The sequence below is a fragment of the Stylophora pistillata genome, chromosome 9 (genome assembly GCF_964205215.1).
Source record: "Stylophora pistillata chromosome 9, jaStyPist1.2, whole genome shotgun sequence".
In the NCBI taxonomy this organism is placed as follows: domain Eukaryota; kingdom Metazoa; phylum Cnidaria; class Anthozoa; order Scleractinia; family Pocilloporidae; genus Stylophora; species Stylophora pistillata.
Window position 1 is genome coordinate 2,302,687 of NC_142527.1, and position 27,707 is coordinate 2,330,393.

Consider the following 27,707-nt stretch of genomic DNA (forward strand, 5'->3'; position numbering starts at 1 on the left):
TACATAACTTAGTTTTTAATCCATATCAACATAAAACAACCATAATAACACTTTAAATTAAGGCTTCCTGATCAACCCCCCCCCCCCCTCACGTGAGAGGTGCTGCATGTCAAGATCGAGCAATAACTGCAATCGAGACTTCCCTTGTTTCTTCAGTAACTCAATTTCTGAATCCTACCAAAATGTGATGCAACTTGTTAGTCAAATTCAGTGTACTGCCTTATTCAGACAACCTGGTGCAAGTTGCCAAAGCATTTTTTGAATCCTGGTTCCTATAGGTTGCTTCAAATACCCCCGAAAAACTCTCCTCTGGGGTCCACAGTCTACCCTTCCTCTCACTCTAGAGAGGATGGGGAAAGGAAGGCGGAGACCATTAAATAACTATTGATACCCAAGCCTACCAAGGTGCCTGCACTGCAGGCTGAAATAAATCTATCAATTGCATTTTATGGCTTATATCAGAGTATCTACCAACAAGGAACCTTGGGCATACAATTATGATCAAATTGCACATACAAACACGTTTAACAGGGTTGTTTAAATAAGCTAGCAGCCAGTGTATTTCACCTTCTACTCTGAAGAACATGTCTGCTTTGTCAGGGTGGGTCAATTTCAGTACCAAAGCATGATATTGACCGAAATAAAACTGTTAAGTGCCCCCTATTTTGTATCATGGTCTAGTAACTCAAAATCTCTTTGACAACCCTGTGATAATTAAACATAATTAACTTCAAGTTTCAAACCAGGTTTTTAGCAAACTCTTACAAATATGAAGTGTTTTTCTTTTGCTGTTTTAACAAATCTTATGTACTTGCTCTTTAATCAAGTACACTTCTCACCTTGACAACGTGGTTGTCAACCTGAAACATTCTTTCATCAAAACTAGGATCCTTAATTTTTTTTTTTTTTTTTTTTATGCCAGGCTAGAAAAATAGCCTCCCTCATCTCCCCAACTTCTAGTGAGTCCTATCTCTCTGATCCTAAAATAACAACAACCTGTCCTGAAAGCATCTTAGCAGTCTTACTCTTTTGCAGTTACAAAGAATGCTGTACAACTTGCACATACTCCTAGACAACATATACAGAAACAAATAGAGCCCATGAGAATGTAACTTGCAGTGATCACCCAAAATGCAAACAAATAAAGTGTTGGATTGCAATAGTTTAGCGGATCGCCTGGCGGCGGAGTTGGATTTGGTCGGTACTTGCTGTACACCCAGATGTTTCCAGCAATAAACCATGTAAACAAGAATAAATTTAAAACACCGTCAATAAATTTTGTGGACATGGATTGATCTTCATCCATGTCTAGATCATCTTCATGGGTCCTGGCTCGTTGACAAAGGACTATAATGGTTTTCAACATTCCAAATGATCCTCCGACAATGAGGTAAATGGGAATGAAGGGTTCAACAGGACAATCATCCTTATATTTGGCACCTGTCAGAACCAAAAAAAAAAAATCTTGTAGCCTTTTCTCATATTACTGTAGTTTTTTTTTAATAAGGCGCACTGTTTTTTCCGAGATTGCAGTGGTTATTCTATTTTAAACCTGTATGAAGGGACAAGCAAAGTTAATAACTGACTTTTAGATGTGGTGATTCTCAAAAGAACCCTTGGAATTTTAATGACTGCTGCCTTCTTGTCTTCACTTTTCCTGTCGATAAGTACTGTTTATGTTAACTTTGGGGTTTTTGGAAAGCTCAATTACTCGAGTTCAAATCTTGTCAACCCCGCCTTTTTTCTGCCTCTTTCTATATGCAATTTTTTTTCACATTCAGTACTAACCCTTGGGGATGATTTCATTGTTTGTATATCATCCATTCAAAACAAGATAAATTCTTTTTCATTTAATTTAGTACCCAGTTTTTATTTCAGGTGTGAAGAGGCTCTGTGATATTGAAGGGAAGATACTGAACCTCCCAAGGAATACCATAACACTTAACCCTTTAACTTCCACAAGTGACAAAGACAGAATATCTCCTAACAATAACAATACAATGTCAAGCAGACATATGATGAGAATAAACAAAATTAGTATAGACTAAAACAGTGGATAGCACTGAAGGCGTGCTCTGATTGGCTAGTTTAACTCCAAATATCCTTTGCTATTTACCTCCGAGCAATTCGGGAAAAAATGGCGTCCTGGTTTGCATTCATATCAAGCGAAGAAATCACTCAAATCAAATTTTGGTGGTGTATATTATCTCACTGTTTTAGAATATATACTAAAGCAACTATTCACCTCAGGGTTGGTGGTTAGCAGTGGATATTTACCTTGCCGCTTTGCAGCTCGGTAAATATCCACCACTAACCACCTCCACTTCGGTGAATAGTTGTTAAAAATCAATTAGGTGACATTAGTTGATCCAATACCAAACTCTCCAAACTAATATCAAAAGAATTGTATAGCAGACAGTAAGCAGAATCACTATAACTTAGATCTTGGGAGTGAAAGAGTTAAGCTTTGCACAACTCACCCACCCTGCCACACACATACTCTGATTCTGTTTGAGCCCTCACTTACCCATAATAATCATTGCAATTGGAAGTGCCATCAGTAAACTCAGGGCAATCGTACAGCCAACTGTAAATTATGAACAATGTACAACACAGTCAGGTTACCACAATATGAACCTTGACAAAAGGTATTTTACAAACATTTTGAAATCTTCCAGGCTTTTCTATATCTTCAAAAGTGCTTAGGATTATTTCCCAAGAATGTTTAAGAAGACAGATGATTAGTCTTTGTTTAACAGAGTAAATTTTGAAGGATTAATGGAAAAAAAATCTCCTAGAACATTTCTCGATCAAAACTTGCAACTAGGCATCTCCACTGGTAGTTCTTAACAGATTTCCACTTTTACAAACATATTTATCAACTTTGAGTAACTGCACAATAAATCAATGCAGTTCCCTTTAAAGGAATCCCTACATGCAGGTGCCAGAGGGTTCTTGTCTCAGAAATTTAACAAACCAGCTCCAGAAATTTTTTCATAGATTGATATATGCCATGATAACCTGTAACTCCCAGATGTGATTAACATGTAGCTTCTCCCTACAATATCCGTACACTATCCAGCAAACAGGTAATGAGAATACTCAGACTTATCATGTAGAAGTTGTTGCCTGGACCTAACACCAAATTCTTGTAACAAATTTCAGTAAAATTGAACAACAGCTCCCCAAAATATCTGTCGGCTGACTGTTGGTGAACGAAACACAGAAAACACAATGAAAACAAATTCAGACATGAGTAAATAGACAGTCATCTCGGTAAGTTTGAACTTTCACAATTACCTCAAAATGAATTTTGACGAACACCACGCGATAGAGGTAAATTTCTAGTGCGAGGCATTATTGGCCATATCGATTGTCATTTACGCGAACTTGATGTGTAGCATCTGACCGACACATTTCATTCCACTGAAATTGGAAGAGTTTTAATTAGTTACTTAGATTTAGCAATACGAGTAAATTTTTTTGAAAGACTCAAAAAATTGCACGAGCCTGTGTTTTTGTTGTGTTTCTGTTGTGTTTTCATTGTGTTTTCTGTGTTCATTGTTCATTCATTGTTCATTTATTTATTTGTTTTAGCAGGTTGATTAATTTGGCAGCTGTAATTGCTGATGTGGACCTGCTGTCCTAACCCACCCATCCCACCCCAGGGGAGGACATCCATCACACAGTAATCTCGTGTGTGGGAAATTAACGTCTCCTGCCCCAACCCTGCAGGAGACGGGACCTCCATTTGTTCGTCCCTATCCGAGAAGACTAGAATATCTAACCATTTCTTGATGTTATAGAAAGGTAGCAAATTCTTCTCAATTATTTTAAGACCTTGAGTGTTGGTCCGGCCGGGGCTTGAACCCTCGACCTCCCGCACCACAGTCCAGCGCTCTATCCATTGAGTGTTTTGTTCGCCAACAGTCGGCCGACATATATTTTGGGAAGCTGTTCTTCAATTTTACCCAAATTTCAAGGAAATGTGTAGCGGCTTAAGAGGGGAGAATTCACAATCATATCTTGGGAGTGAAAAGAAGAAAGTTAGTTTCCTGTGGTGAACATGCAGTGCTGGAGCTCAGCCTGTCATTATAAGTGTCTCGTCATCTTACTTGTTCCAGCAAACAGCTGTACAACTCGTTTGCAGAAATCAAAGGAACCATCGGAAGTCTCCTTAGCTTCTTTGATTTGTCCAAACAGGGAGTCATAGCTAGGTGGTGCTGCATCTTCAGGCCAAATCTTGTCTTCTTCTTCTGCATGGTTTTGACTACTCTTTTCAGACTAAAATGAACAAAATGAACAAGGCATGGTGTCATCTTGTGAAAAAATGCTCTCACTAGTCCGGTGCTGATGATGCACTTACTTGGTCCAACAGGGTTGAAGCTTAATGAGGTCCTGGGATGTTGGTGTCCCAGCCTCCTTTGCGAGATTATTTTTCCTCAGTGAAGTGATTAACCTGCGTATCTAATAATTCTGGTTTGTGAGAGCACACAAATCTGAAGAATCTACCTCTCAGTGCTAGATACTCAATTTGTTAGTACTTCTTGTGACATCAATATAAAATTATTCTGATACACAAGGACGAGCAGTCATTTAAGACACCCCTAGTACCGTCAGGCGCATGGAAAATTGTAACTGCAATTCCCCCCCCTTGACAGATCTTAAGTCTCCAAGTCTTGACTACCACATTTATTTTTTCGGTGTTTACAACAAATTGCAAGGAAATTATTATTGTAAAAAGCAAAACCGAAAAAAAGGGAAAAAGCCAAATAGAGAGTTATTCACATATAAAGTTACCCTCTGGCTAGAAACTAAATAACTTCAAAATTTTCACAGAATTTCCCAACAAAAATTATTTCAAACTTACTGAGAGTATCAGATGTTGTTCTGCCAGTTCAAGCAAATTAAAAAAATTAAAAGTGAAAATATTATATGCTAATGCCAAATATGCCTATTCATAGGACTCCTAAAGCACTCAAGAGCTTTGGAGTATCTAATCAACAACATTTCTTTATATCGCCTTAAAAATATGTAATACCTGCTTGCAAGTTGCCTGGATATCTTGTGGAATTTCTTTCACAGAGAATATAATTAGGTAAATTTTTTTTTTTAAACCTGGAAACCATTGCTACCTTAGAACTATTCCTCAGAACACAAATATCAGATTATTTTCCTAAGACAAGAATTATTTCTATGAATAACTATGCATTTTAGACTGTAACCTAGCAACATAGTTGATTAATGAAGCTCAGAATGTACAAGTACTACAAACATCTTGCTTCCCTAATCCCCAACCAAAAAGTCCTGTCCACCTGGAATTTCCTTTCTTATGAAATAATTACTTGAAAACCTCAAGGGACCTGGTGAACAAACCCATTCCGACCGCATTCCATTCACTCTCACGTTTCACCCTCACAACCACTCAGTTAAATCCATCTTTTTTAAAAACTTTAAATTACTTCGAAACGATCCAGAGACAAGCACTATCTTTTCGCAGCCTCCGCTCATTTCATTCACATGCGACAAAAACATAGGCAATTTTTTGGTCAGAAGCTCTTTTCAGACTAATGACCAACCAGGCACTTTTAAATGCGCTCATGCACAATGCAAAATGTGTCCTTTCATTCACAACACTGATAAAATATCAGGACCTAAACGATCCATTAAGATCACCGATCACTTCACGTGCACCTCCACCAATGTAATCTATTGCATAACTTGCACTTATTGCAAAAAGATATACAACGGCGAAACCGATTCCGAGAACACCTTTGAGACGTGGAAAGGAATGACAAGGACACATCAAAACCAGTCGCTAGACACTTTAATTTACCTAATCATTCTAAGCAACATATGGCAATCTGCGGTCTTTCCTTGCACTTAGGTAGCACAGAAAGCCGTAAAACTCTTGAACAAAAGCTCATCTTTCAAACCGGCAGTCTAAATCCCACAGGGATCAACGAACGCTTTTCATTCCACTAATTTATTCATGTTTTTCTCGTTGCCATGTTCCCACCAATAACGTAGCTCCATTTTCTGCCTTTAAAAGCACACACAACCCACAATTCCTCTATTCGCTCCAACAAAGGGCTAACGCTCGAAACGTCAGCTTTTGTAATCGTTACGGTGGCCAATTTACCACTTCAACTTTGTTGATATAAAGTTTTCAGACTATGATCTTGAATCAGTGGTAATATTAGCAAAAGAAGAAACTGTAAACAAAGTATAAATTATACCCTGCAATCTGAAACTAAACTAATATATCTATGTAAAAATTATATGAGAATGGCAAGAGTACCATATAACCCCATACATTAATTATGCATTCAGACTAGTTGACTTTGTTTTTAAAGTTTTGTCGTGAGAGACAAAGAAGTGGAATGCATAATTAATGTATGGGGTTATATGGTACTCTTTCCTATGAGAACTAATATGGTCACATTGAAAAAAAAAAACTATTGTTCAGCGACTTGAAAATTACAGTAATTGTGAAAGTCGGATGCTGCCGAGCAAATTTTGGTGAACAGTTTCTATCGTCCAACACAATAGTGTAAATTAAAATGGAATTGCTTTTTTATAATTCACACCCAAACTTATTAAAAAGTCCCTGAAGGCCAGGTGCAAAGAGTTTTAGATGTTCAACTTGATCAGGAAATTCAAATTATTAAAAAGAATATTTAAAAGGAGTATGAATTACTTTTCTACAAACTAGCCACAAACGAAAATGGTCCAAGTCGTTCGTGTACTTCTGAATTTATCGGCGCATTTCTTTCTGAAGTAAATCGTTTGAGAATCGCATTTCGATCAGATCGTTGCATATGGTGTTTTGACGCCCAAAATCAATACTCGTAACGCTGCGATTGGCTCAAGGGCTCAATGAAATACACTGACCATGACTTCTACACATAACAGAAAACGGTGATATCTCGAGACAATTTAAAAGGGAATCGAAATTTTAAATAATCCTGCTTGTTTTATAGACTCCAGCACAGACGCACTCATGAGAAAGCCACACACAAAACATAAATAAAACAGCTGTACTTTTTTGTACCTTAGGAGTGCGCTTGCTTTTCTTACTCCGCTCTGCATCATCGCCCGCAATTCTTATGAACTGCATAATCTACCATTGAACTTGTATGAGCCGCTTACTGTATTTCGTTAACGACGAAAGACTCGCCAAACTTTGTATGAAAAAACACCTAGCACCATCCGGTCAATGGTTTGATCATGCAGTGGCTCAATTATGCAAATCGTGGTTCAAAATTTCATTAAAAAGTGCAGTTTAACGAGACAGGAATATTGTACATAACAAACAAAAGAGCGCGCCATTTATAGGATCGTAGCGATAAACAAAGAATTCGAAGACAATATTGGTCGGAAATTCTATTCGAACTCTACCTATACTATCTTTAATCGTGCCTTAGAATTACTTTAATGACTCACCATTATAATTTCTATGTTAAATATGACCAAATACCCGGCAGATGTCGATAACCCTAAAATCACCAAATTAAAAGAAGGATCCACTTGAATCGGTCACGGCAGTACGCTTTCACCATTTCGTCGTTCTAGAGCGAAAAGTCACAGGTCCTCGCCGCCCTAACTGTTTCAGTCTTTCCTCAGAAGAAGCATTGAAATCACAAAGAGGCAGAAAAGAGACACTTAAATATCAAACGGTCTTTAGTCGAGAAGGCGAGTTGGTTGTTCTCTTAGTAAGCCAGCACCGTTAACGACAACTCAAACAGCGAATAACTTGACCAATGGCAAGTTGGGTCGCCAAATGAATAAATTAATATGTCCACCTGAAAAGGCTGTAGCAAGTCTTAATGATCGGGAAAGGCCTCGAAATTATCCAAATCCTCAGTTACAGCTGTACTTGTGGTTATCACAAATGTATCACCGAGAAAATGCAAATCGTCTTGGATAAATTTTTTGACTAATTGTCGCGGAGCGCATATGCAATTCATAATTTACAATGCAAATTTACATAAACAGCCACTAAAGTTAGGCAACGAAGTCACCGATTCATTTTAAGACTAAACAAAAGGAGGAGCCATTTTATCATTGTAAAGCACGTTACAGAGGCATCTTCTTTCTGGAGGGTTAATTCCCATCTAAAATATGCTGCATTTTGGGTCTGCTAGGCGCGATCACTGTGACGCGTGCAACAGTAACAAAGACGGGCGGAAGGGAGGCGGGCGGATTGTCTGAAGACGTTGTTGCCACTTGCAAAGCTACTGCAGGGCTTTATTGGGCTACAAGCGGAAAACTCGACATTTTTTAGTGTTCTTTCCAGAATATCTTAGCTGAGTGCCACGATAAAACTTTTTCAAGCCTCTTTCGTGCGTGCGTTGCCAAGTGAATCAAGCTTTTATTCAGGAATCTCCAGTCTGGTTTGCTTGCAGCTAATTACCTAATTTGCCTGCGTTCGCTAAATACCTTAGAGAGGAAGGCAAAAGTAAATTATCAACCGGTCTAATGTCAACCGACAACTGTCAAAGTCTAGAAATTTTTTTCACCATAGGTTAAAGGAGAAGTTACGTTCATCTTTTGGTCATTGACTTTCATGAGTTTTTGGCTCCTAAAGGAGTTTTTTTTTTTTTGTCAATGGTTATCTTTATTAAAATGTACTTAATTTAATTTACATGGGTTGTGCGAGGTGAGCACAGGCCTCCAGAAGTTCTTTTGAGTTCCTTTGGCCGTCTTCATATTGAATCCAAAGGTAGAAGAGTCTTCTCTGCATTGTTCGGTAGGTTGACCCCTGATGTCCCTTCAGCTTTTTGTCTGAAACCAGACGGATCTGCATTTTGACCAATGTAAACAGAAGAAACACAGTTCACTTTTGTAAAATATACTTTACAATTCGACACGCACGGCAGAGAAACGGTCGTAAGAAGCAAATAACAAGAACATTGTTTATTTCAAAATACATGATAGGGAAACGTTCGTAAAGTAAACAGCAAGTGCATAGTTCATTTCAAGGATGGTGGGCTGGGGGCTATTAGTCCAGAAACAGAGGGCTAATCGTCAAAAGACTGGGAGCTAATTAATCGTCTGGGCAAATTGTCCAGGGAGGGAGTTGTCCGGATACCCCTAACAAGTAGTCCTTCCTTTTCGCGAGGAACTGTGGGAGTGAGGCACACGAAAAGTACCTTTCAATCCAGTTGCCAAGCTAGTTACTTTGGAATGGCATTGGTAAATTGTTCCTCAATAAAGGCCTCAAAAGCAATTCCACTTTCGTTTCTGTCACTCGTGTCCAAAATTTGACTCTATAGTGTTCAAAATCGGACTTGTGTCTAAGATTTAAAACTATAAGCATCTCAAATCAGACACTATTGTCTAAAATCGGACCTTAGTGTTCAAAATCGCACACTAGTGTCTGAAATTGGACAGTGCTGTCTAAAATTGGAAATCAGCACTTAAATTCAGACACAGCTGTCCAAAATTAGACACAGCAGTCCAAAATCAGAAACTAGAGACTAAAATCAGACGCTGGTGTTCAAAATTGGAACTTATGTTTGAAATTGAACACTGGCGTCCAAAATCGGACAATTAGTGTCTAAAATTAGACTGCTGAAATGGGAAACTGGCATCAAAAGTTGGACATCAGTGCCTAAAATCAGACACTGGTGTCAAAAATCAGACACTGGAGTTGATTGGACCCTTGTGTCCAAAATCGTACACTTGTGTCTAATATGAGACTCTTGTCCCTTAAAATGGACACGTGTCTAAGATCAAAGACAACTGTCTGAAATGGGAAACTGGCATCTAAAATCAGACACCAGTGTCTAAAATATGACACTTGTGTTCAAAATCAGACAAAGGTATTTACTCTGGTCCCTTAAATTGGACATTAACGTCCAAAATCAGACTCTGGTCCCTTAATTGGACATTAGTGTCTAAAATTAAACACAAAAGTCTAATTGTGGATACTAATGTTGAAAATTGGACACAAGTGTCTAAAATCAGACACTTGGGTTTAAGATTGGACAAGGGTTATTTAATCTCTTTCATTTTTTCCATCACCTCTCTACTCGCAAATATTTCAATATTGTAAGGGGAAATTATTCTTTTGTTCCTACCCACAGGACAAAAAGAGGAGTTCAGTTTGCTCTTCCTCAGTTGGACCATTGACTGTGGTAAAAAACACTTAAATCTACTGATGAATGACTGGATGATTTTTATGTAAGCAGATCCCCCTTTCCCCTGGCTGGAAGATATCATAACCAAATTTGTTAAAATACATAAACTAAGGGAAAATTTTGCTCTGACTTAAATTTTATTCAAGAATAATCAAATTCACCATGACTATTGAGTATCATTAACATAATTATTAATATTAATCAATTAATAATATTGTAGGTTAATTTTAAAAGTCGGAAGGACTTGCAAAAAAATAGGCCAGGCTGCTTGCTGCACTAAAAGACTCTTTCAAACTAGGAACACCACACAAAATTGTTTTAAAGGATGAGCTTCCTTGCTCAGTTGTCTAGAAAAGCATATTTCAGTTAAATCACTTTACACAAATTCAATAGCAAACAGTGGCTTAAATTCATAACCATTATGCTGTGCTCAAACATTACAGGATCTCTGATGAAGTTACACCTAAACATTCTACAGCTCATAATTCAAGGCACCTTCTGTATCCTAACATCAGTATACATATTCTCCCTACTGTTCTCTATACATTAATTTCCTAGGGTGCTGGCAAGGAAAATTTGTTTAACAAGAAAGACCTTCTTTATTTGGTGATCATTTCCTTTATTCTCATCAACCTAATATGTGATCCAGGGTTGATATTGTAAGGAGAAATTGGATGCTAATCACTCTCATGGGTCAAAGGGCCAATATTTCAGATGAATTTAAAGAAACAAGAAAAACCAAAAGAAACATGGATGCACAACATTGGAGAGGACTGTAGGGCACCACATCCAAATGAGCTTGCTTGTGGAGAGTGACTGGTTGCTCTAAATTTAATGAACAGTGGTTCATTTGATTTGATCACCTATGATTTTATACAAAAATTATGACTTTTCCTTAACAGCAATTTCATGTGAATATGAATGACATATTCTTATGTCCATATGGTTGACAGCATTGCATCGTTGTATCCTTAACATTTGGAGCTCTCAATCATCAGAGCCAAACATTGCAGCACAAATGCCCACACAACACACACAACAACACAGGACCCCTGTAAAAATGTATGCAGAGGTTGTTATCCAAAATGCAAACAGATACAACGTTTTGTGACAATATTCTGGATCTGAAAGGTCAGGAGTGTAGTGTGGCTGATAAATCCGATAGATCCAGACATTTCCACAAATAAACCAGACAAACAGGAAACAGTCTAGGATGCTCTCAAAAGGCCGCTTCTTCTTCTCATCATCATCCTCATTGTCATTACTTTTCATGGATCGCTGACACAAGGAGATGAGGTTTCTGAACACACCCACGGCTCCACCAACAATAAGGTAGATGGGAATCTTATCTTCAACTGGACACTGGTTCTTGTATTTAGCTCCTGTAAAATGGATTCAATTTTAAATCAATTCTACAAGACTTGATTGAAATTGCCCCTTCTACCTGAGATGGTTTCACAGTCAAAGTACTAAAGGCACATAAAGATAAAGCTTTAACTTACCTATAACTATCATAGCTATGGGAATAGCCATAATAAGTCCAATCATTATGGTACATCCAACTAAAAATAGTATCAAAAAAATTAATCAAAACAACTTGAAATAGTACCTTGTAGGCACAAAATTTTATAAACACAGATTTGAGGTTCTCTACTAGTCAGTAACAATCTTGACTTTTTCCCATTCATTCCCATGGGTCCATGGAAACCACCTACTGTCTTATTCTGGTTTGGCAAGGCTGTGCCCTAAGGAAAATTGAATGGAGCCTGATGCTCTGAAACTGTGAAATCCAGGGTGCCCAGCATATGGTTTTTATGAAAAAACTAAAATTCCTGAGTCGCCCACGAGCAAAAGTAAGGTGCCAGGGGCCACCGGGCGCTGCTAGACCACAGCCTTATTTGGGCTGTTTTCTTGGGCTGCCTCTATGTGGCTTGGCTGCCTAGCTGGCAACTTTTCTGTAGTTTCTCTCCAGCTGTCCTGGAACAACCTTGAATCCTCTTTCCTTTTAACCCTTTACACCCTAACATCAGTATGCATTCTCCATACTGTTCTCTATACATTTCCTAAAGTGCTGACTGGGAGAATTTGTTTAACAATCAAAAGCTTTTTTTGGTGGTGATCATTTCCATTATTCTCATAACCTTACAGTGTGATTCAAGGGTGACATTGTGGGTTAAGGGTTAAAGATTAGGGTTAAGCAATGTAAGAAGGCAACAGGGATCTTGCACAGATAACTGGCAACAGACCCCGTGCAAACCTCTTCATGACTTGTCTCAAACCTTTCTGCAAGCAGAGAAACACAAGTCCTGCAGTGCAATTAAATAACAAAGTCCTGCTCTCAAGCTACAGTTAAGGAAAAACTATTTCCTCTACATGAATTTTCCACATTATGGTTTGGTTCATTAAACTTTTTAAAAATCTCTAAACTCAATAAAAGCCCTATTATTCTAAAGAACAGTGACTTTCTGAATTTTATAACATGCTGTCTGTTAAAAACAGTGACATGAATACTTACTTGTTCCAATAAGTATCAAAAAGAGTTTCTTTAAGAAATCAAGCACCCCACTGGAACTGGTGTGTGCATCTTGGATTTCACCAAACAAGGACTGATACGAAGGTGGTGGGCCTTGTAAAGGATAGAGAAATGGGTAATAATGAACAATGGTTCTCATTTTGGCTCAACTGTTGGTCAACTGTTGGCAAACAGGTTACCGACACATTACCAACAGTTGGCCAACAGTATTTAAGTAGACCAAAATTTGACTGAAAACAGATTCAACACTTTTCCAGTTGAAAACAGTACTTGGTTCTGTGAAACAGTAAAAGAAGCTCATTAAACCACCTTCCAACTATACATACCAAAATTTAGTGGTATATTTAGTACCTATTTCTTATATCTTTGTCTGTACACAAAATAAACTTTTTTCTCCATTTTGTGGTAACAACTAAGCAAAGCCAAAAGTAGTTTTTCAATCGCCCTATGATGCATTGCAAAATCATAGTTAACAGTACCAAGGGATTGGGAACTAGAACAACTTTGGGCAAGTCTTGCTAACCAATGCAAAAAAGTAAGCAAAAGCCACAGTAGCTTTGAAGCATAACGAAAACTGTTAGTCAACAGTTGGTCTACAGTCAGCCGACTGTTGGCTGTCTGTCAGCCTACTGTCAGCCCACTGTTGGCCAACTGTTGGCTGACAATGTCTTTCTGGAACCATTCTTCACTCATCGAAAAGTTAAATCAGTAGTATTAACCTTTTACACCCTCAGGATGACTGTTCTTCATACTCATGTGACACCTCATGGTACAATACTCTTACAAATCAGGAAAAAGAGGCAATTTTTTATACTTACAAGGCAACCAGAATGGTTGAAGCTTGGAGAACTGAATTTTATTTCTCTGGAGAGCAGCTACACTTACCCATTGCTTCATCATAGGAGGGGGGTGAAGGGTTGTCAGTTCCATATGAAGGAGTTATCCCTGATGAAGGATCAGCTGGACCCCCCTGAAATAGAAATGAAAAGTTTAAACCCTTTCAATAGCAAGATCTAAAATATAATTCCTAAAATTGCAATGAAGTATAATCATTCTGACGTGGTTTCAACCAACTGTACAATCGTAGCCTTCCTCGGGCAATGAGGCTAATGGGATACAAAGTCACCTTATGAAGCATTATGCAAGGCTGTGCTCTATGGAAAATTGAATGGAGCCCATGAAGTGCTCTGAAACTGTGAAATCCAGGGTACCCAGCATATGCTATTTATGAAAAAACTAAAATTCCTGAGTCCCCCAAGAGCAAAAGTAAGGCATCAAGGGACACTAGGCACTGCTAGACCACAGCTTTGACTATGTCCAGGGCTTGACACAGACTTTTCAACTTACCAGCCAAGTGGCTAGTGACATCTTACATAGTACAACAATTTAAGTTTGTTTACTAGCCAAACTGGCTTGTAGAAATTGAAAACTTCTAGCCAGAACTGAATTTTTACTTGTCTGTGGCTACTGGGCTACCTTTGGTGTTGAACCCTGTGTGTCTTGCTGTGATTGACTGGTAATTGACTGTTGTGAGGCATAATTTTGAAGAAATGTTGCACTGGCTGCACCACGAGGAAAAGGCTTATACTTTATTACAAGTGTAATATCCAAATTGAATCTGACCAAAACATTTTCCTTTTCAATACTGTCTGGTCTACAGTTTTTGTAGTTTAAGGCATCAAGGTCTGGTAATAAAAATAGCAATAGATAAAATGAAATAAAAACACACACATTCCACCAGAGCCTAATCTGATTTCCACAGCGAAAAAAAAAATCAGCAAGAAATTTGTAAAAATTTACGCAAATTATTTTGCAACAATGCTTGGGGTTAATTTTTAGTAAATGACGTTAGCACACAAAAGAGCAATATTCATTCTGTAAATGTCCTATTTTGGGAAAAACAGCTGTCCGAAAGGAGACACCAGAAGTCTCGAATGTTCAATGAATGATTTACAGCTGTGCAAAAGTAGGATGAAAGGTCAGATTTAATATGAAAGTTTGAAATTGGTGCAATAGATGCAAATCATCATCACTATTAAATTTATCATTTCAAGCATTTTAAAATAGGTGTATAAATTGTTCACACTTTGCCACTTAGATTGAGAAGCTAGTTGACAACCTTGAGCTGGCAATGAAAAGAAAGCTTTCGTTCTACATACTTGAGCTCCTAAACTTAGTTGCGACATGTATAGTTGCAAGGTGCCACTAAATTGATGGCCATTTCATAGCAAATGGAAGTGGAATTTGGGATACACCACCCATTTTATGCCAAAACAGTTGATTTGGGAAAATTAGCAATTTTATTCAGTTGCTATTCATGTAATTATCTTCTAGTTTTAATTCGTTTCATTTCTCAGCACAAACAACGATTATATTTATTTACCAAAGCAAAAAACAGATGCAAATCGTTTCTATGGCAAATTACCCCCGTCGCTTGAAGCACAAATCGCCTGGCATTTTCAATGGATTCACCAGAATTAAAGGTTGTTTTCTGCTTCAAAGTCTGAACTGCGAAGTGACATTGAGGGCTTTCATGTCACTGGTTTCTTCGTTGGCGTATTTTTTTATTCTTCAGTGAGCTTTCACATAATATTTTGTACTTTTTTAATCGGCGGTAAAACAGAGTAACTCGATAGCTCAGCAAAATAAAATTAAAATACCACAGGCTTAACCTAAACTATCAAACATTGAATCGAACACTGCATTTCGAAAGTTCGACTTGCGTTCATCACGTGAGAAGATTCTTTTTTATTGTACGACAATTAATTAAAAGAAGCATTTTTGCCTTGAATCTCTGAATAGCGAACGAAAAGAAGACCCTTTTGGACATCTGTATTAAAGAAGAAATAGAGAAAGGAAGTAATTGAATAACACTGGTAGCTTATTAAGTTGATAATTTGTACTTTCACTTTCCAGAGGACTACGCGACAGACTGACATCATCATAACAGAAAATGTATCTTCCGTAAAGCATGCTCGACAATGAACCACGGTAGAAACTTTGTTTGACCTCATAAAAAAAAAAATTAATGTTTTGTGGTACCAGAAGAAATCTTGAGCGCTAAAAGGTCGACTTTTGATATGAAATTTGGATCTCTTAAGTGTCTTCCGCCATTTGGCGCGAATCTGCTTAGACACAAATACAAGCAGTTCTTGAAGTCGTGCAAAAATACAAATGACTTTCGCTAGGTACACACCTCAATGGGTCGTTTCTCCGTAGCAGCCATTAATCACTTATTCACTGGTCCTGGGCTTATGTTGGGGGCACAGCGCACAAAGCTCACCACTTCAACCAAGAGGAAAGAATAAATCCACTCCCTTTAGTAATTAACATATCAAATTATGTTGCCATCCCAAGGTCCCCCTCTTTGGCCTCTAGGATGTCGTTCATCACAGGGGGTGGGTGAAATTTACTTGACCTGATCAATACATTTCAATCAAGACTTCACCAATCGGTTTTTTTCCCAACAAAGGAGTCTGCGGACTGCAAGAAAATGGGAAGAATCTTGCAGATGTCCCAGAAGGCTATTTTAACCCAGACTTCATAAAGCTCTGCGTGCCTCAGAAACATTTTCGTCCACTAAACAAAAATTAGAACATAGCTAGCAGAGTCGCGCAATCAAATTCATTATACGTGAGCGTGCTCAAAATCCCGATAGTGCACGCTGATAGCGTCAGCAAATCCGACTTCGCCAGAAATTTTTTTTTTCGCGCGAGCGGCCATTGTTGGCGCAGGGAAATATAATATATTTCGCGACAATAATGAATACAAACAGAAACTCGGCCTACTAGTCCGAAAACGAAGACAATGTTTCAACCGTTTCCCTTGGGCTAGAGTTCTTAAATGAGGCAGAAAAAGAGAAAAACAAAGGGAAAGGAGACCCGGCATCAGCGCCGTCACGATTCGGTTCAACTGATATTGTTGTCCCGGCGTTTTTCGCGTCGGACTTTGATGCACAATTCCACCGGCTATGTTCTAAAACAATTGGTTTATGCTTTCAGCTGTACACTATCGAGTTATGGAGCACGTGGGGAGTTTGGAAAGCACTCAAGAAGCGAGAGTTGCCCTCGGCTATCGCCTCGGGCAACTCTTACGCTTCTTTCGTGCTCTCCAAACTTCCCGCGTGCTCCATAACTCGATAGTGCACGCTAAAGCATGAACCAATTGTTAAACAGCAATAGGTTACTGCAGGAAAAGCAAAACTTAAAAAATTTAGTTCTCTTGCTTTTCCATACATACATACCATGTATGTATGGTAATCGCCCACATAGACAACTGATTTGGAAAGTCGTAATAACACAAAGGGACAATTCAATATTTTCCATAGAATCATGGCATAAAATGTTGATATATGCCTCAGCAAAACGATTACAATGCCTCGCTGACAACTTTTCAGAAGAACCATTCTTTGTCATTTCTTTCTAAATGTGTTCTCAATGATCCAAATTTGCGTTTGATGCTAGGAGAATGCACTTTATTGATGTAGCTTCCATCTGTAGGCCATGCAATTTCAGGGTTTTGGGGCCCACTTAGAAAGGCATACCAATCACCTTGATTTCATGGAAGGGCCTCAAGGCTGTGTAGCAGCCAACTACATGTGTGTTCTATCATATCAGTAAAGATGAACTTTTCTAATCCGTAACTATTACTACCTGGTTTTAATATATTTTTAAAATTAACAACTTTTTTGAGAATTACTGAATAGTTTTCTTTTTTCTGGTAAGAAAATAAAGCAGCCTGGAAAGAAAGACAATTAATTTATGGCTAGTGCTAGAATTAAGAAGTCTGTTGCATGCTTTGTGGTTCTGTTTTCAATATCTAGGGAAGTTTAATGTGGAATAGTAAATTGTGACTTGAGAGTACCTTGGAGATCAGCATCTTATATTAAAATAAAATGCTAGCAAAATATATCATATATACATATACTTCCCTAAGCAGTGACAAGTCAGTATAAAATGCTCTCACTTGTTTACTTTTTGTGGAAGTTTTTTTTAGCATGTTATTAAGTAACTCTTAACAGAGTTTATAAGAAGAATTGTCCAACAATAGAGGGCTTTCTGAGTTTGCGATCATTTTCTTTATTCTGCCTGGTGCGATTCCATGTGAAATTAGATGCTAGTCACTCATGGGATCAAAGAGTTAGGATCTAGCTAAGAAATTCCAAGTAGTAGATAGAGAATTCTCTCTCCTCAGATGCTTCCTGCACCTTGTGGCAAATGTCTCATGATAACACACTATTCACATTTTATATCAGACACAATCACACACACTCACACACACACTTTATTTTCTTTTTCTTACAAAATAATTTAGATTATGTTGACCCGCAGATAGCAAATTTGCTATTCGAGGCGGGTCAATCATCAACAAACATTATTTACAATATAAAAAGAAAATTAAAAACTAAATAATTAGATATTGTTAAATTATAAAAAGAAGCATAGCTGGCAAATACATCAATAGTTGTTCAATAAAGTATAGAAGCAAATACATTAGTACTGAAAGCAATCGGATCAATTTGTTTTAATTATGCAGTCCTTAAGTTTAGAGGAGATCTTTTCAACATCAAGATAAGAATCTTCATTATCTAGTATCTGAAATAAAGACGTTTTAATTTGTTTATTAAAGGAATGTTTTGATAACGTTTTGAATTCTTTCGGTATCTTATTCCAAATTTTGACACCAACACGCGAGAAAGCCTTTTTTTGTAGGTTAAGTCTAGAGTACTTTGTACTAAAGAGCTGCGATTTGGATGATCGAGTATTGTAGGTATGAATATGAGATGTTTTAGTAAATAGTTTCAAAATATTAATGGGAGCCCTCTGGTTGTGCACGTCAAACATAAGTTTACTTACGGCTTCATAATATAGGAACGTAACAGGCAGAATTTTTGCTTTGGCAAATAAAGGGATGGCATGCTCTCTTCGATCGGTGAAATAGATTAATCAAGGCCTTACATGTAACCTACACAGCTATTGCTGTTAACTTCTGATGCATCTATCAATGGCTTTTTCCATTTTATCTTTCACTATTACATTGAAGTTCTGAATGACTGCAAGCTACAGGGCTTGACACTAACGGTAGCCCACTAGTCACAAAATAGCAAAAATTCAGTTTTGGCAAGTGGTTTTCTATTTCCGCTAGCCAGTTTGGCCAGTAAACAAACTGAAATTGTTGTAAAATCTAAGACGTCACTAGCCACTTGTCTAGTCAGTTGAAAAGTTAGTGTCGAGCCCTGAAGCTATATGATAATCTATAACACAAGATGATACAAAAAACCTGACAGTAATGTACTGTGCATGTAATATACCCATTTACATTGTACATTAAAGTAATCTTCAAAAATGTTAAATTCAGACAGTCTAAAAATGTCTTGGCTACTGATGTTCAAAGAGTTCTCGTATCTTTTTTAAACTTGGCGCATAGCGGGCTTGTCTTTTAAACGAGCTCTCTTTCCAACTGCAACAGAAATAGCAGAATAGAACTTAAAGCTTACATATTTAAAGGCTGTATACAAAAAAAATTTACACAAGTTGAAAAATCTCAGAAAAAATCAGTCATACAAAGATTTACCCTTGAGATTAAATTGCTCAACAATTACATTTCCAGAAGCCTAGATCGTACACATTAAGATTTACCACAAGTTTAAGAATCTCCAAAAAATCAGTCATATAAAGCTTCACACTTGACATCAAATAGCTCAACAAATAAGCTGGTTAACATAGAATGATTTCAGAATAGACTAGAATACTTTAAAATTCCACAGAAGTCCAAGCCCAAGCTGGAAGCCAGCTGGCCAGAGGTGATTTTTTCTAATTAAAGAAGAAATTTATTACTCACTTAGATTTCACTTTCTTCCACCTGTCCATGTGATTTCTTTTCAGATCACTCACTGATGGAGCTTTATCAGTATCCTAGCAGAGAAATGGTGGATCATATTTACTGTAGGTGCTCTCGACCCATATATCAGTCAATATATCAGTCAACACTTGGTTGACACTTGGTCAATAGTCAGTCAACACGAGGTCCATATTTGGTGGACAGATGGCTGATACTCAGATGATGGTTGATGGTTGATAATCTCGACCGAAATATCGACCAACTATCAACTGAGTTTCAACCAAGTATCTGCCAACTATCAACCAAGTGTTGACCAAGTGTCAACTAAGAGTTGACCTAGTGTTGACTAACATATTGGTCGAGTACTGACTGACTCTTGACTGTAAACATGATCCAAAATGGTTATAGGAAGCTGGTTAACCCACAAAAATTGACCAGATTTCAACTGAGCATTGGAAGTAAATCATGATGGTTTGGTTTTGCTTTAACTTCCTCTGTAGCCGAAAGCTAACAGAAAAGCTTTAAACCTGCTACTCAGGTTTGGAAAACAAAGGACATAAAATATCTTGGATATATCAACAAAGTTGAAAGGTAAATTGGCCACCGTAATGATCACAAAAGCTGATGTTTTGAGCGTTAGCCCTTCGTCAGAGCGAATACTTTAAAATTCCACAAAAGTCCAAGCCCAAGCTGGAAGGGCTAATGCTCGAAACGTCAGCTTTTGTAATCGTTACGGTGGCCAATTTCAACTTTGTTGATTATTTCGTTACTCCCACCGACGCAGCCCCAAACAGTTTCTTTCAAAACTATCAGCCTTTAGACATAAAATATCTACTTACATAATGTATATCAAGTGAGAGTGTCCCTTTTGGAAGAGTACTGTTCATCTCAAAGTCTTCGATTAATTTCACTGGATCTGGAAAACTTTACAGAAAGAATTTAGGGACTAATATAGCACAGCAAATACTCACATAACATAAAAAGCCCTTAATCCTGGGTTTGGCCTCATGGGTTTCTAATGGAATGGTTGTTTAGTGAAGAATCTTCCTACCATTATCTAATCTAAGACTAGCTACATGCATTTCCTTTATCAATTACCTGTAAACATTCTTTGGATCACTGTCACCATTCTGTTCAAAAGAATTTGAAACATTTAGAGATGTGCATTGTGTGTAAAAGAACACATAGCATTTACAAATTGAGAAAGTACATTCTAAGGTGATTGAAATCAAGAAAGTATTGTACAGTTGCAAAGTTAAGCATAGCGTGCCAAAGCCTGACAAACAATTCTAGAATAAGCTTTGATTACATAATTACAGCGAGAAATATGATTTATGTGTAACCCTTTGTTGTTAGAGTATCTGTGAAAATATTCCTACTACGTGTCGCATGATATATGAAAACTTGTTCGTACTTTCCGTCTTAAAACATGTAGGAACGCTAGTTCCGCAGGATTTACGCAAGTGTCCTCCCATATCTGAGAAATTGCAGATTATTATGTGGTAATTAAGTTGTTCATGCCAAGGGAAACTCGTATTATCTTCTGTATTTTGTATCACGTATGATTTAGCTACCATTATGTATATAAGAACCTTGATTAAAGCAATAAAGGATATTCAGTTGATTGTAAAGCAGTTGAGTGTCCTTCACCCCGTGTGCGAGCTCGCGTAAACCCAACATTTGCCTAAGCATTGAAACAGCTCGACGCTAACCGACCCTCGGCCGAAATTATACTACAGTACCGTAAATTCTCTAAAATGCCCCGGGGGGTTATTTATTTCAAATACTTTAAGGGGTGGCTTACTAGAGGGGAGGGCTTAATAAAGGTGCGGGGCTTATTAATTTAGCGCATTGTTCACTACCTGGATACAATAGGATAGGATGTATCATATTTATTCAAAAGTTGTTCTCCTTTCAATTTTTTTAATTTTTTCAATTACAGTACTCAAGTAAATTTATCCTACTTACAGACAAACAACAACAAACAAACTTTATTCTTAGTCTGATTACAGACATTCCTAATTGAAAATTCTTATTACAAAAACACATGATTAAAATGGTTTGCCCCGCAAATAGCTAAGAAGCTAGTCGCGGCGGGGCAAACATGGAGTGTTATTTGAATTTTGTTTATTTAATTGGGAGGGGCTGGGGCAGGGGGTTAATGAATTTCTTCCCCTAAAGAGTGGGGCTTATCAGAGGGGGGAAACTCATTAGTGGGAGGAGGGGCTTCATAGAGGATCTATGGTAAGGTGTGTTTTTTTCTACTTACACTATGGGACATAGATGACATGGCACTCTCCTGGCTGCTTGTTGGAGATTCATTGTCTTGGTTGCCCTCTTGAGAATCAGATGGCTTGGTTCCATAGGGCTTGTTTTGCATCCACGCTCTTGCCAGGGCATATAGGGTTGTGTCTTCATTAAACTGGGCAAAATCCACACTGCGATCAAACAGCTTCATGACAAAGCTACCAGGGAAAAAAAGTCAAGGGAATGAAATATTCCAAGTATTACACCTCTGAGTAAACTCAAAACCAGAGCTGATATAAAGGTTTTCCTTAGAAAATGTAGTATCTGAAGAACAATGCGAAGTAAAAAGAATATACATGTATATTCGGAGCTCGACACCAATGGTAGCCAACTAGCCACAGACTAGTAGAAATTTAGCTTTGGCTAGTGGTTTTCAATTTCCACCAGCCAGTTTGGCTAGTAAACAGACTGAAATTATCATAACATCTAACTTGTCGCTAGCCATTTGGCTGAAATTGTCATAACATCTAAGTTGTCTCTAGCCACTTGGCTGATAAGTAATATATCTTATTAACCAAGTGCGAGGGCCATACTGGGTGAATATCGGCCCGAGGTCTTGACAGTATGGACCAAGCGCAGTGAGGTCCGTACAAAAAAGACAGAGGGCTGATATCCTTCCAGTATGGTCCCGAGCAAGCTTGGTTAATAAGAGATTTATTATACGACTGAAGATCGAAGGGACACAAGTGCAGTATCATTCGGGACCATTTGGGACAGTGCCCAGTCCAAGACTGAGAGAATATTGACCAGCAATAGAGCATTTTGATTGGTTGATTTTAGTTATTGGCCCTCTGACTGCCCAAGTCGAGTAATAAGAAAAGTTAATGTCAAGCTCTGACATTACCTGAATACAAAATAGTTTGGGCCATTAGAATTTACTCCTTTAACCCCATAAGAGTGACAAACATCTAATTTCTCCTTACAATATCACCCCTGAATCAAACATTAAGGTCTGGAGAATTTAGGAAGTGGTCACCAACTAAAGCTCTTGATCATTAGACAAATTCTCCTTGTAAGTAACTCAAGAGATGTATGGAGAACAGTATAGAGAATATATGCATACTGATGCTAGAGTATGTGTGTTAAGGATTTGATAAAACTCTGTACAGGGTACATGTAGCACAGTGACTGGAAGTCGTTTCAATTTAACAGAGCACTGTACTAAGCTAAAAACATTTCAGTGCAAATGCACTCAGCCAAATAAATCTTACCTTGCTGAGGAGATAAGTATCCCAGTCAGATGTCATGATCAAGACCCAAAAAAACATACAAAGCAGAATCAAACATTCTTCAAGACAGCCACTAATAAAATTTTAAAATTAATTTGATGTAAAAAAAAAAACAATAATGTTAGGCATGATACAAATAAATGACAATAGAAATATTAAGTTTCTAAAAAGTACATACGGTTCTGACTACTTCCATCTGCATCTACAAAGGGAGAAAAATAATTGAAATTATTCATAATCAGATTTTATAGCAGGGAGGAAAATAATGAATGTTGGGCCTGAAATCTCAAGCCTCTCAAAATAATCTGACAAACTAACATCATAGCAATGTAATTTGGTTATATCAACTCAGTTGAAATATGTAAATTGGCCACAGTAACGAATAAAAAAGCTGATGTTTTGAGTGTTAGCCCTTTGTCATAGCAACATAATCTAAACATACAAAAAATTTGCTATGAATTTGTCACAATTGTATAACCTTTGTTTACTCTCCCATCTGTTCACTGAAATGCCATTTCTGTCATACTAACCATCATATCCTACATCTTTTTTGCGTCTTTTTCTTGGCGTTTTTCCTAGAACAGAAGATACTGGACATGTTCAGATGTTAATTGTACAACTAATTAGCAAGTCATTCTGCAACAGGAAACCAACTAAAAACTTCATAAAACTGAGTTATAAAATGACCAAAGATATTTTCCCCTGCAGCCAGCCCACAGAATAAATACATTTACAGTCAAACCTATGACTGCCTGTTAATACACGTTGACCACTAATACAGGCTCCACAGAATAGGAGTATTATAAAGTAGTGATTAAAAAAAATGTCATTTCATGTCATAATTCAGCACATGATGAACAAACACTCAATCAAAAATACTATCAACATTGACTTCTGGAGAAATACATGTACTGAATTTTACTTGAAAGATTATTCTTCCTTGTATTTGAGTGGTCCTGCTTTAAATGACTGTTCAATACCGGTGGAAGACAATACAAACAGGCCTTTGGAACTCAGTAAAGGGTGACATTACAGTGATAATATCATAGGTGACAAATTACTCCTTAATTCTGGTGCGAAATTTCAGAGTTAATTTTTAATTTCACATGTGAAATTACAAAATTGCCATGGTAACATCTCTTGTATCTCGATCAGAGCCAAGATGGCATCGAGATTTAAGACGGTGACCCTTGAAATTACAAAATTAAAAGAAGCAGCCGAAAATTTTTACAGGCACGAAGAATTTGAAAGGTATTTTTTGTGAAGAAACTCAGAAAATTACGAACTTTAACAATAATGTATGCTTTAAACGAAAACTATATTCTTCTTCATGTTCTTGGTTTTCAATAGAATAACCCAGTAAAAACAATTACAGTTGTGAACAATTACAGTTGTGAACGTAATTTGTCACCCATGATATTAAAAGGTAATCAAATGGTTTTCTTGTGAAATTAGGAAATAATTTCACTTGCATTTTGTCAAAATTCTGATAATATCCCTCGCCTAAAGGCTCGGGAAATTATCCGAATTTTGACAAAACGCGCATGAAATTATTTCCTAATTTCACTTGTCGCCATTTGATTACACATACTTAAGGGATAAAAATTTTGTGACTTTGACAACCGACCCCTTAATACAGGTTGTCTGCTTAATCTGGTGCCCATTAATACAGGTTCAACTGTATATAAAAAAGAACAGATAATTTACCTGAGCCACTTCTGCATTTGGAGTAAGCATAGCATAAGTTGAAAAAAGGAAAGAAAAAAATCAGTATAACAGCCCCGGCAATACACATCACTCAGCTACTTTAATAAATACTTTTATTATATGGCTGTGTCTCACAAGGTCGGGGAACTACCGAATTCATGAATTTGATTGGCTGAAATCAATATTGAAAGTGGTCTAGATTTTCCCATCTAGGCCAGCATCTAGACTGGTCTAGAAAAAAAAGGTACAAGTTATATAAAAAATGGGCATATAAGACACAGCTATATAATAAACATCTTATTAACTAAGCTAGGTAGGTCTGTATGGGAGAATCTTGACCTCGGTCGCTGGTCCAGATCTCACTGTGTTTGGTCTGTACTAGCGACCTCGGTCAAGATTCTCCCATACAGACCTCCTGATCAGTTAATAAGAACTAAGTACAGTGAGGAAAAAACACATCTAAAATGTAAAAAGTGGTAATAAAAATAATATTAATAATTATAATAATTATTATCATTATTATTTTATGAAGAGGCCTTGGATCCTTGAAAAGCTAGAAAAATTTAGGAGTAAAAAACCATGAATCAAAGTGGTTGTTATTGATGTCCAACTACAAACAGCAATGATTGTTCAAACCTCTTGGTGGGTGTAGAGGGTGGTGGCATTTGAAAAGCTGCAGCACTGCAAAGAAAATTCATTCTAGTTAATAGCATTTTTTGATCAATTGATGACATAGTCTGATTGTCCAGGTGAGGAAAGTCCTAAGAAGAACTGTTGTTAGTTGTGGTGACTGATCTGTCGACAACCTGAGTGGTAATCATCTGGCTATAAGACCCAAGTGATGTAAGTTGGTTGCAATAAGTCACTTTCATATCTATCTGTAATGTTATATGTTACGTTGTTCTGTATGTGGTCCATCACAGGAGATTTACCTTTTGGAAAGTAGTATATTCCATCAACCAGAAAAGAAAAATTCATAACAGAGACCAAAAAAAAAATTCTTCTTTCACACATAAGAGGATACTATACGTCTTTTATCTTCGTCTTTTTACCTTCCTGCTGTTAAGCTTGTGTCATCCTCACTACTGTAAACCATAAAAAATTACAAAGTGAATATTGTAAACTTCATGTTTTTTTTTTAACATTAATGTGACCTTCCTTAATCTTCCTTAGGTCTATTAATTTAGTGGCTTGTTTGGCTCGACAGTGGATGAAAGAACAAGGAATAATAAATGTGTGTGTAGCAAACAAGCTGGCTGGTTTGGTGGATGGTATCATTAGTATGCACATTCTCCATACTGTTCTCTTTACATTACTTAAGGTGGTGACAAGGAGAATTTGTTTAACAATCAAGAGCTTCTCTAGTTGCTGATCATTTCCTTCATTCTTGTGACGTAAATGCATGATTCAGGGATGATATTGTAGGGATAAATTAGATGCTACATGTAGTTATAATTAACAATTATTGTTTGAAATTGAGGTGAATAGTGGCTAAATATTTACCGAGCCGTGAAGCGGCGAGGTAAATATTCCCAAAAGCTACTACTCTCTGAGATTGAAAAGAATAATTGTTTTAGTATATGCACATGAAGTGATCTTGACAAAATTAAAAGGAAGCCATTTAAAGGCAATTTCTGCTTCTGAAACTTTAGCGAAACGCGAGTTTACGCCCACTATTTTGCTTTTCACATTATCCACTCACTCGGAGGTGTACATTGTTGATTAGCCTGAGATAGCGAACCAATCAGATTGCTTGAAACGCCAAGATCACTGAGTGCGTATATACTAATTAAGAATATTCACCTCTCCTCTGTTTTCCTTATGAGATCTTTCAGCAACACATCAAGTCTGACCCGGGCACTTCTAACACCTACAAGTATGTGTGGTGGTTCAAATATCACTGGCTTAAAGGTTTCAAACAGAATTTTTTTCAATTCTTTTTATCTCTGTTTGCTATCATAAACCAAAAATTAATAATACAAAAAAAAAACTATAAGAAATTGACTTGCAGTCTAAGGAAAAATTTGAAGTCTGATATTTGTAAAAGTTTAAAAAAAGGCCTTTTGCCCATGTCTGGCTTTTTTTTTGTGAAGCTGTATATAGGCACATCTGTGAAATGAATACCTGGCAACTTTTAGAGGCATTCCGAGCTGAGACTGGTGAAGCTCACGTACAATGGGCCATTCCATTTAATATCTGCACCCCCCCTATTGAAGGCCTGGGATTTCTTATTGGGAGGGGGGGTCAATGCTATATTGTTTCTTAGGGGGATTGAAATTCCCACAAGTAGTTTCTGAAGGGGGTTCAATTGGTTTGCTTGAAAGCTACATAAAATTCTGAAGGGGGTAATTTCAGGAAATTTTGAAGGGGGTTAAAAAACTTCTTTTCTGGAGGGGTGTTACCAGAAAGCCTTCAATGAGGGGGGGGGGGGGGTTGGGCGGATTTTAAATGGAATGCATGGCCCAATGAAATAATGTGTTTGTTGTTCTTTTGTAAATATGCTGAAAACTCGTCAAAATGATGGGTTGAACAAGTCACAACATCGAAGAAATCAACCAAAAAGAGAATAGATCTGTTAATCGATAGCAAAAATCGGATTCCGTTTAGGCCTTGAAGGAAGAAGAATTCAAACATACCTGAAGTTGTTTCCTCTCTTTTTGCAGCCATTAGGGTTCCTGGCACGAGGATGGACCTTTAATTTCCTTTTTTCAAGCGACGTAAGTGCTAATCGTGATCCAAAATCCACCTAAATTTTTGTTGTTGAAGTAAAAGGTACACTTCAGACCACTGTGTTGTCTGCAATGTCAAGTTTCGCGGTTTTCTAGAGGTGTAATCCTCATCACGAGATGACAGAAGTATTGCGATTCTTCGAATTGGACGCCATTTATTGGGTAAAATAACCCGGATTATAAGTCTGCATTTGATTGGTTAAGGACAAGAAGTATT

The 27,707-nt window shown here is 37.4% G+C and overlaps 3 protein-coding genes across 5 annotated transcripts; all 3 read right to left on the minus strand.

The window, feature by feature from the left end:
- LOC111327446 (transmembrane protein 272) lies at positions 1-7,894 on the minus strand. 2 transcript variants are annotated; one of them, XM_022931647.2, is made up of 4 exons: positions 7,447-7,894; positions 4,116-4,284; positions 2,528-2,587; positions 1-1,440 (listed from the first exon to the last, which is right to left on the minus strand). In XM_022931647.2, the coding sequence occupies exons 1-4, from the start codon at positions 7,447-7,449 to the stop codon at positions 1,022-1,024; spliced, it is 651 nt and encodes a 216-aa protein (XP_022787382.1). In that variant the 5' UTR covers positions 7,450-7,894; the 3' UTR covers positions 1-1,021. The 2 variants fall into 2 exon arrangements, with proteins under 2 accessions (XP_022787382.1, XP_022787373.1); XM_022931638.2 differs by lacking the exon at positions 7,447-7,894 and adding an exon at positions 7,055-7,419.
- Positions 7,895-10,263: 2,369 nt separating this feature from the next.
- Positions 10,264-16,034, minus strand: LOC111327573 (transmembrane protein 272). Of its 2 annotated transcripts, none has more exons than XM_022931788.2 (5): positions 15,875-16,034; positions 13,564-13,648; positions 12,661-12,771; positions 11,648-11,707; positions 10,264-11,527 (listed from the first exon to the last, which is right to left on the minus strand). In XM_022931788.2, exons 1-5 carry the CDS (start codon positions 15,902-15,904, stop codon positions 11,133-11,135), a joined length of 681 nt encoding a protein of 226 aa, XP_022787523.1. In that variant the 5' UTR covers positions 15,905-16,034; the 3' UTR covers positions 10,264-11,132. The 2 variants fall into 2 exon arrangements, with proteins under 2 accessions (XP_022787523.1, XP_088589454.1); XM_088733328.1 differs by having other exon boundaries at positions 13,497-13,648.
- Positions 16,035-17,317: 1,283 nt separating this feature from the next.
- Positions 17,318-27,641, minus strand: LOC111327683 (protein lin-37 homolog). Its single transcript, XM_088733330.1, has 12 exons — positions 27,398-27,641; positions 26,565-26,631; positions 25,814-25,846; positions 25,398-25,442; positions 24,762-24,772; positions 23,585-23,629; positions 23,229-23,256; positions 21,788-21,983; positions 20,617-20,648; positions 20,358-20,442; positions 19,519-19,592; positions 17,318-19,137 (listed from the first exon to the last, which is right to left on the minus strand). Exons 1-12 carry the CDS (start codon positions 27,426-27,428, stop codon positions 19,056-19,058), a joined length of 729 nt encoding a protein of 242 aa, XP_088589456.1. The 5' UTR covers positions 27,429-27,641; the 3' UTR covers positions 17,318-19,055.
- Between the last annotated feature and the right edge of the window lie 66 nt (positions 27,642-27,707).